The sequence below is a fragment of the Barbatula barbatula genome (genome assembly GCF_947034865.1).
Source record: "Barbatula barbatula genome assembly, chromosome: 4".
Taxonomy (NCBI): Eukaryota; Metazoa; Chordata; class Actinopteri; order Cypriniformes; family Nemacheilidae; genus Barbatula; species Barbatula barbatula.
Window position 1 is genome coordinate 28,213,071 of NC_136768.1, and position 10,428 is coordinate 28,223,498.

The following is a 10,428-nucleotide window of genomic DNA, read 5'->3' on the forward strand; positions in this document are numbered from 1 at the left end:
CGAGCTTCTCACCCTATCTCTAAGGGATCGCCCAGCCACCCTGCGGAGGAAGCTCATTTCAGCCGCCTGTATCCGGGATCTTGTCCTTTCGGTCATGACCCAAAGCTCATGACCATAGGTAAGAGTAGGAACGTAGATTGACCGGTAAATTGAGAGCTTCGCCTTGCGGCTCAGCTCTTTCTTCACCACGACAGACCGGTACATCGACCGCATTACTGCAGAAGCTGCACCGATCCGTCTGTCAATCTCCCGTTCCATCCTTCCCTCACTCGTGAACAAGACCCCGAGATACTTAAACTCCTCCACTTGAGGAAGGAACTCTCCACCAACCTGAAGTGGGCAAGCCACCCTTTTCCGACTGAGGACCATGGCCTCGGATTTGGAGGTACTGATTTTCATTCCAGCCGCTTCACACTCTGCTGTAAACCGTCCCAGTGCATGCTGAAGGTCCTGGTTTGAAGGGGCCAACACGACAACATCATCCGCAAATAGCAGAGACGAGATCGTGTGGTCCCCAAACCTGACACCCTCCGGCCCCTGGCTGCGCCTAGAAATTCTGTCCATAAAAATTACGAACAGAACCGGCGACAAAGGGCAGCCCTGCCGGAGTCCGACATGCACTGGGAACAAGTCCGACTTACTGCCGGCAATACGAACCAAGCGCCTGCTTCGGCCGTACAGGGACCTGACAGCCCTTAGTAAAGGACCATAGACCCCATACTCCCGAAGCACCCTCCACAGGATGCCACGAGGGACACAGTCGAATGCCTTCTCCAAATCCACAAAACACATGTGGATTGGTTGAGCAAACTCCCATGAACCCTCCAGCACCCTGTAGAGGGTGTAGAGCTGGTCCAGCGTTCCACGGCCTGGACGAAAACCACACTGTTCCTCCTGAATCCGAGGTTCTACTATCGGCCGTATTCTTCTCTCCAGTACCCTGGCATAGACTTTCCCAGGAAGGCTGAGAAGTGTGATCCCCCTGTAGTTGGAACACACCCTCCGGTCCCCCTTCTTAAAAAGGGGGACCACCACCCCGGTCTGCCATCCCAGAGGCACTGTCCCCGACCGCCACGCGATGCTGCAGAGGCGTGTCAGCCAAGACAGCCCCACAACATCCAGAGACTTGAGGTACTCAGGGCGAATCTCATCCACCCCCGGTGCCTTGCCACTGAGGAGTTTCTTGACTACCTCAGTGACTTCGGCTTGGGTGATGGACGAGTCCACCTCTGAGCCCTCAACCTCTGCTTCCTCAATGGAGGACGTGACGGTGGGATTGAGGAGATCCTCGAAGTACTCCTTCCACCGTCCGACGACATCCCCAGTTGAGGTCAACAGCCCCCCACCTCCACTGTAAACAGCGTTGGTAGGGCACTGTTTCCCTCTCCTGAGGCGCCGGACGGTTTGCCAGAATCTCTTCGAGGCCAGTCGATAGTCCTTCTCCATGGCCTCACCAAACTCCTCCCAGGCCCGAGTTTTTGCCTCCACAACCACCCGGGCAGCAGTCCGCTTGGCCTGCCGGTACCTGTCAGCTGCCTCAGGAGTCCCACAAGCCAACCAGGCCCGATAAGACTCCTTCTTCAGCTTGACGGTTTCCCTTACTTCCGGTGTCCACCACCGGGTTCGGGGATTCCCGCCTCGACAGGCACCGGAGACCTTACGGCCACAGCTCCGAGTGGCCGCTTCGACAATGGAGGCGGAGAACATGGTCCACTCGGACTCAATGTCTCCAGCCTCCCTCGGGATCTGTTTGAAGCTCTGTCGGAGGTGGGAGTTAAAGATCTCTCTGACAGGAGACTCGGCCAGGCGTTCCCAGCAGACCCTTACAGTACGTTTGGGTCTGCCGAGTCTGTCCAGCTTCCTCTCCTGCCATCGGATCCAACTCACCACCAGGTGGTGTTCAGTTGACAGCTCCGCCCCTCTCTTAACCCGAGTGTCCAAAACATATGGTCGCAGGTCAGATGAAACGACCACAAAGTCGATCATCGACCTGCGGCCTAGGGTGTCCTGGTGCCACGTGTACTGATGGACACCCTTATGCTTGAACATGGTGTTCGTTATAGACAAACTGTGGCTAGCACAGAAGTCCAATAACTGAACACCGCTCGGGTTCAGATCAGGGGGGCCATTCCTCCCAATCACGCCCCTCCAGGTGTCACTGTCGTTGCCGACATGGGCGTTGAAGTCCCCCAGTAGGACGACGGAGTCCCCAGTCGGAGCACTTTCCAGCACCCTTCCCAGAGACTCCAAGAAGGTCGGGTACTCTGCACTGCCGTTCGGCCCGTAGGCACAAACAACAGTGAGAGACCTAACCCCGACCCGTAGGCGCAGGGAAACGACCCTCTCGTTCACCGGGGTAAACTCCAACACATGGCGGGAGAGCTGGGGGGCTATAAGCAGACCCACACCAGCCCGCCGCCTCTCCCCATGGGCAACTCCAGAGTGATGAAGTGTCCATCCTCTCTCGAGGAGTGTGGTTCTAGAGCCCAAGCCATGCGTAGAGGTGATCCTGACTATCTCTAGTCGGAACCTATCAACCTCACGCACCATCTCAGGCTCCTTCCCCGCCAGCGAGGTGACGTTCCACGTCCCTAGAGCTAGCTTCCGTGTCCAGGGATCGGGCTGTCGAGGCACTCTCCTCCGACTGCCGCCCGATCCACTACGCACCGACCCCTTATGGTCCCTCCCGCACGTGGTGAGCCCACGGGAAGGCGGCCCCACGTCGCTCCTTCGGGCTGAGCCCGGCGGGACCCCGTGGGGAAAGGCCCTGCCACCAGACGCTCGCATACGAGCACCGACCCCGGGCCTGGCTCCAGGGTGGTGCCCCGGTTGCGCCATACCGGGCGACGTCACGGTCCTTGTTATTTTGAACATCATAAAGGGTTTTTGAACCACTCTTAGTCTGACCCGTCGCCTAGGACCTGTTTGCCTTGGGAGACCCTACCAGGGGCATATAGCCCCCGACAACATAGCTCCTAGGGTCACTCGGGTACTCAAACCCCTCCACCACGTTAAGGTGGCGGTTCAAGGAAAGGTTAGGTATGCTGTGTTGTTTTATTTGTTTAGTAGCATTAATATGCAGTTATTACCCGTGTCCACTGTATTTTCTGTTGGTTTTCATGAGACACCCCTTTAAATGACCAGGACCCCCCATTGACCCCCCCAATCAAAATTGTCTGGAGCTAGGAAGTAGATAAAAGCATGTGCACCTGTAGGGTGAATGAATTGTTTGGTTGGCCCGGGCAGCATGTGTTAAGGTCGAGTTGGTGGAAGTGATTTACAACAGAAGGTTTTGCAGCTTTTCATTCACACGGGAGATGTCCAGCTAGTTGTCGCAGGAACGGTGTCATGATTCTGCCTGCTCTTGTCTTGATTTTCTGGTCTAGGGGCAGAATCATGACAGACCCACGTGTTTTATGTGGAGAGAAACATATTATTGTCAATCAGGACATAATATGCGTTCTCTCCTGTCTCGTCATTTGGCCCCGCCCCTCTCGTTCCTAGTATAGCTTTCCTCCTGTGTCGCATTACCCACTCCTGCCCATCGTTATCTCCTTTGTTAGTCTCCCTATATAATACCCTCTTGTCCATTGTCTTGTGCTGGTTGATTGTACCTGTATACTTGTAATCCCTGTACATGGTCCCTGCTAGTGTGTGTAGTTCAAGTTCCTGGTTCCTGTATCGTGTATGTTTAGTTCAAGTTCCTTGTTTGTATTTCTAGTAGTTTGTTTTTCTAGTAGTTTGTTTTTGCCCCCCATGTGGGAAGTATTTGTTTTCAGTGTTGGATTTTAGTTTGTCAGTGTTTTCCCCCCATCGCGGGTGTTTGCTTTGTGTTTATTATTTATTAAAACCTGTTTAACCCCTTCATCCCCGTGTCTGCCTGCACTTGGGTTCTCTGTCACAGTTCATGACAAACGGTAAGCAGCTGTTACGTGCAATTTAGAAAGTAACCAAGGCCGTATTTTAATCAAGCTATTCTCCTGGCTCTCAGTTATTCTGGGATTAAATGGGGAGCCAAGTAGCCGAGCGGAGCACCGGAAATCGACACAACTAGGTGCTAGGATCCTAATGCAAGGTAGTGATTCATTGTTGCAAGCTGTAATGATTTTAATCAATGTGGAATGTATGGTGCCATTTGTTTGTCTCTTCCCTGCTTAAAGGGGTTGCATTATTGCTGTGATTAGAAACAGATTTTTATACATTTATTCGGTGTGATAGGTTGGAAGGGGGATGTTATATTCGGTGAAACACTATTGTTGTAACCCAGGGAAGGATAATACAAATGGAAGGAAACTGGTGCAGTTTGTTTTATGCTATGTGTGCTTATGGTATGTTTGTGATTTATTGCAGAAACTGAGTGCTTCGGGGTGTAATTGCCGCTTTCCCCCTATTATATTGTAGATAATTGTACTGTACCTCCAAGGTGTATTGTATTTTGTTTGTTTGTTTGGTTTGTTTTCTTTTCTTTTCTGTGGTTTATTATGAATGGTTCGGCAAATGGTATCGTAACATTGTGCTCAATTACCCATAGCTTACCTTTAGCATAGAGTTTGAGTGGTTCCACGTGTACTATTCAGTTTGAGCTTGCTGTTGTTGAACATTCGATCAATGTTCTGCGCGTTCAAAATTGGAGAGAGGCCAGTCAAAGTAAAATCTTGAAGTTTATTGATCAGAAGATTAAAACAAAATACATCAGCTGTGTACACCAGCCGATGGGTGGGTGGGCTGCCTTAGACTCAGTCTTACAAAAAGAACTGATATCTTTACAACGGCCCGACCGACCACCGAAAAACAACTTCACAGCATATTTATAATATTTCTTGGGATGCCTCTTCTTCAGCTGGGGTCCAATCCGCTTTCTCTCCTTTGTCCTGTCTCAGCCAATCAGCTCACTGCCTTGTTTTTCAAATCACCATCTGTAACACATTTACACGAGACCCCCACACATTCCAAAATGCTCTGTGCGTAATCTGATCTTAACACACACACATAGCAATTTCCTGTGGAAAAAGCCCACAGTATCAGCCCTAAATTCTTGGTTCACATACTGGTCATATTTTCAACATATTATGCATAGTTTGTAATCAATAATGGAATCATAAGCATATTAAATGTAAAGGCACGTTTAAACCACCATAAAAATCCTTCACTGTGTACAAGGTTGTTATATTGGGAATGCTGTGTTAATTGAGATTGCGGTATTTGATACACTGTGTGATTGTGAGGTGTTGCTATTGGCCATAAGTGTGTCTATGTCCAGTATTGCTTGCCGAGCCGCAACATTTTAACTATACCATTTGTAATAATAAAATAAGATTAATGTTTTGTATACTAGCCTCTTGCTTCGTTCTTTGAATCCTTCAAGATACCCGTTGGGGGAACTAGGTAATGTTATCAAGGAAAAATTCATAATATTACATTAATTTGGGCCAACATTTCTAAAGAATGTTTTCAGCACCTTGTTGAATCAATGCCACGTAGAATTAAGGCAGTTCTTAAGGCGAAAGGGGGCCAAACACCTTATTAGTATGGTGTTCCTTAAGGTGAGTATGTTTTTAAAACCCCATTCACAACGCCAGAAACCAGCTTCGTCAGAGCGAGGCAATCTCATTCATTTCAATGGAGAGTTGGCGACACGAGCGACAGTGACCATTGGCGACAGGAAGTGGGCGTGTCAAGTGACAAATGTTGAGAATTGTTCAACTTTATGCATATTTGTTGTGATCCTAGTATTTGTTTTGACTGACTGTACTGTGTTGTTGTGTCAAACTCGTGCGGAGTCAGTTTGACAGCTCCGCATGTGTTTGGTGTCTACGTCATTGCCCCGCCCCCGTGTCTCCACCAGGCTTTCCCCACACCGGGTTTCCATCACATCATCACTTAACCACTTAGTCGTTTAATATCTCATGCCCTTTTACTCGTTCCCCTTAGTAATTATTTAATCACTCTCACCTTTAGCTTGTTCCCGCTGTTTGGTTCCTCTCTATTTAATCCCTCTTGTCCTCTCGTTCTTTGTCAGATCGTTGTGTGTGTTAGCTCATGTCCCTGACTCTTCAAGTCTAGTACCTTGTCAAAGTTTAGTGATATCTTCCTGTCTTAGTTCCCGTAGTCTTCGTACCCTGAGTTTGCCCTTTGCTTTCAAGTTTTGTTTTTGCCCCATTAGTCCGCGCTGGCGATCTGGATCCTCGTGCAAACTGCACGCTGCTGTCTCTTCTCCACCTGGTGGTCTGCCTCTCTCGTTGGACGGGTTGGCGGGTGGAGGCTCTCCCCGCCGTGCGTTTGCTCAGCATCTTACTTCTCCCGTTCTGGGTTTTCGACTGATCTCCCTAAGTGGTGTGACTGCTCTCCCGTAGTCCCGACGGATCGAGACCAATCTCCGCCGGCCTTAAGCGGTTTTCCTCTCCTGGCTCGTGTCTTATTGTGGATCCTGCCTGGTTTCAAATAAAGATCTCTTGTTTTGCTCTGCATCTGAGTCTCCAAGTCTCCTTTCTCGTCCCAGTGTCATGACACATATTGAGCGACTTTCATGCAGCATCCACCTGAATGATGTACACCTGACAAATCAAAAATCAAATCACTTTTATTGTCACATCACCACAGCAAAAGTGCCTTGGTGAGTGAAATTCTTGAGAGCGTGCTCCAGAAATATAGAAACAATTTACATATAGACAGTACTATTTACATACATACAGACTTATACAGATGACATTGTCAGTACACACAGTGTACTATTACTTCCAGTTATCAACACACATTGAACACCATATGTACACATTCTACATTATGTACACACCATAATATGCGATGGTGCAGCAGATTATACATGAACTGGAAACGCGAGTGTCATGGATGTGCATTGGATGGTATCCAGTGGTAGCAGATAAGATTGTTGTATTAGTGCAGTGTGTATGTGTAGTCCAGTTTGAGCTGTGTTAGTGTGTGGCATACCGTAAAGTGAGAGTATGCTGTAGGGTGTATTTGTTCTGACTGTTCATTAGCCCGATAGCCTGACGGAAAAAAAGCTATCCCTCAGTCGGCTAGTGCGGGATCGGATGCTGCGGAAATCTCTTCCTCAGGATAGCAGAGAGAACAGGCTGTGGGACGGGTGGCTGGGTCACTGATGATTATACACTGCCTGGTGTAGATGTCCTGGAGGGAGGGAAGCTCACCTCCCACAATTTGGCGGGCAGTTTGCACAACCCTTTACCGAGCTTAGCGTATGCCAGCGGTGCTGTTTCCAAACCAGGCGGTGATGCAGCCGGTCAGGATGCTCTCCACAGTGCCGGTGTAGAATGTTCTGAGGATGCTGGGGCTCATTTTAAACTTCCTCAACCGTCTCAGGAAGAAGAGGCTTTGGTGTGTTTTCTACAGCACTGCATCTGTGTGAGCGGACCGTGTGAGATCCTCAGTGATGTGAACGCCGAGGAACTTAATACTGTTTACCTGCTCCACAGGTGTCTTCTCAATGGTTTGGCTGCATTGATGGATTTCCTGAGATCGTAACTGGCTTGTTTTCGATCGTCAATGTTTCCCGGTTTTAAAGGCAGATGTCCGAGCTGACAAGGTTGTTCGAACCTCGCTGTTAATCCATGGTTTTTGGTTGGGGTAGATGTGGATTGTTTTTGACGGTACTACGTCCTCTACACACATCCTGGTGAAACACGTTACAGTATCAGAGTACGCTGAGTCATCAGACGCTGCCCGGAACATGTCCCAGTCCACATGATCAAAACAGTCTTGTAGTATAGCGTCAGACCAGTATTGAAATGTCCTGAGGGCGGGTGCTTCTTGTTTCAGTTTCTGCCTATAAACAGGCAGAAAAGGAACGGAAGAGTGATCTGAAATATTCCTTACACCTCTGCTATTCCCTCTGTGCTCCTACGTTCTGTATGAGTGGTACACAGAGAACATCCTTAAGCTTGATGGTGAGTCTGGAACCATTGCAGACATCCAGGTTTCTGTGAGGCAAATAATGCAGCAGTCCCTTGTTTCTCGTTGGTTTGAGATGTGTGCCCGCAGTTCACAGAGTTTTTTGTCCAGTCACTGAACGTTGGGATGGTTGGGAGAGGAGGTCAGAGGGGACGGCGTCTGAGTCTGTCAAGGACGCTGTCTCTCTTCCCCCTTTTCTCGCTGCGTTTCCTCAGTCGCAACCGTGTGGCCCAGACAAAGCGCACTGATGTGGTCTCTCTGGGTTTTTTCAAGATGGCTCCTTGATTACACTCGTTTTAATGAGCTCTGCAATCCTAACCACTTAAACTAACCTTCCTAACTTTGTAAAGTTGATTTTGAAATTGAAGTTTATCTTGATATTACAGTGATTCATCAAAAACCTCATTGGGTGGCTCAGGAGAAAGTTAAAAAAGTACTGGTCAAAAGGCTGAAAAGCTTGAACAGTCAGTACACGCTAATATGGCTAGTAAAACTAGCAGCAGCTTGCAGGCGACCGAATCTTCTGTTAAAGTCTCTTCAAGCGACTTGTTTAATAGCAGTTTTCACGATTATCTAAAAACAGGACAAAGAGCCAGAAGAATTTATGCTGGCAGAGGAGGAATTTTCATCTCTCCCTGAAACTCCCTGTAAATCGCCAGTCCCCAAACAGCGCAGGATTGTGGATAAAGATATAACGATCATCCTCTCGCAGATCTCAGACCTTTCTCGGCTGGTACAGGACAAATCGGACGCACTAGAGAAGTTTGTGGAAAGAAATTCTAGTGTAATAAATGAAATGAAAGAAGTCGGGGTTAACACAAAACAAATCACTGAGTTAAAGGAAACGATTGAAGATGTCCGTCATGAGATCATCAAAATATGCCAGTGTCTCCTGCCGCAACATAAAGATAAAGTGCCTGACATTGTGGACGTTGCACACCGTCTTTGTTTTAAAAAACCTGAGAGCAGCATTCCTAGAGAAATTATATTTCAGTTCACATCACGATTCTTCAGGGATGCCGTATAGCGTGCTTCCAAAGATGCAGATTTTCTGAAGAATAACCACCTGAGGATCACAGAGGACTTGTGCCCTGCCAATAGAGAAAGAAGGATACAATTATGGCCCGCTGTAGAAAAAGCACGTAAGGAAAACAAAAGAGATTTCTTCGTCGGGGCTGTGCTGTTGTAGAAGGCATGGAGATTTCTCCACCCACTTGAACTGCGAGGTATGCCCTACCGTGATTGGAACTGGAAGTAGTTATGTTTACAGCCTCTCTTAAAATAATGAGTAAAGTACCATTGTACTGTTTAAAGGCTTGAATGAGTCTGTGACTCCAGCTCAAATATTTGTTTTTGTGAATTTATAAAAGAGGCGACATTAGAAAAAAAATATTTGCAGTAGAAAGAAAGGTTTTCTCCTTTTCAGTTTTGTAAAGATTTGAAAAATATATTTGATTTGATTGGTAAATTTATAAAAGAATAGATTTTCTTAAAATAAAAAGGTATTGCTGTTCTCATCCTGGTACACACTTGTTGCACTTTTTATAGTAATCTTCTGGGTTAGACTGTGTGTTTTCTGTAGGTTTTTGTCTTTATCTATTAGTTCTCTTAATTGTAGAGGGTTACGTAACATTGTTAATAGGAAAGCTATTTTTTGTACTTGAAGCACTTTAATACAGACTTTTGTTTCTTATAAGAATGCCATTCCGATATTCATTTACATTTACATTTATTCATTTGGCAGACGCTTTTATCCAAAGCGACTTACAAGTAGTTTTATACAGTGGCACATTACTGCAGAGCAATCAGGGGTAAGTGCACAAATCAGTTTTGCAACTGATATATCGCAATAAGAGAAGCAAAAGTCGAAGCGCGAAATTTGAACTTGCAGCGACAGACTCGAGAAGTTGCAAGTGCCTATTTGAGGTTGTACTGCGAATGTGAATGTAAGAAGAAATGCAAATATGTATTTCATGTTTGTGTCTGTCATTGTATAGCTGTGTCTGTCATTTTACACATTTGTGACTACTTGTCTGCAGCTTCAAATTCAGAATACAGGTTTGTGACTATTGTCTGCTAGTGCAAATCTCAGCGTTCAACTTCAGATTTTTAATTTACAGGTTCTCACATCGAAGCTGTGAGTGTAAATTGTAGCATACAAGTGCAAATATTTATTGTACAAGGTCTCAAATTCACATCTACGTGCTCTCGAGTTTTGCTACTATTCTACCTTCATAATAGACGCGCTTGCAGCGCGAATGAAGCGAGTAAACACAAAATGTTCAAGCTTCCAACTACTCGCGAATAGCGCACTTTTGACGCCTCATTCGCGCTCGATGTGAACACACAGTTACGTCGTCGACTCGTCGGCAGCGTACGTGCTGACGCAACGCTTCCCAGCATGCAGTGCGCGAGTGAAGATGGCGGAAGGTGGAGCGGCGGATGTGGAGACGCAAAGAGGAGAGATCGCGACGCTCCTGAAGACGCCGCTGCGCAGAG

General features: G+C 47.3%; 1 protein-coding gene across 3 annotated transcripts in view; it reads left to right on the forward strand.

Annotated features, from left to right (window-relative positions):
* Positions 1 to 10,260: 10,260 nt before the first annotated feature.
* The window catches only part of usp15 (ubiquitin specific peptidase 15), a 23,239-nt gene continuing 23,071 nt past the window's right edge, over positions 10,261 to 10,428 (forward strand). The window contains exon 1 of one of the 3 annotated variants that reach the window (XM_079453927.1): positions 10,261 to 10,428. This exon is cut by the window's right edge and continues 10 nt beyond it. In XM_079453927.1, the coding sequence (XP_079310053.1) occupies positions 10,350 to 10,428 (79 nt within the window). In that variant the 5' untranslated portion in view covers positions 10,261 to 10,349. The other 2 variants (XM_079453926.1, XR_013786489.1) reach the window with 2 other exon arrangements.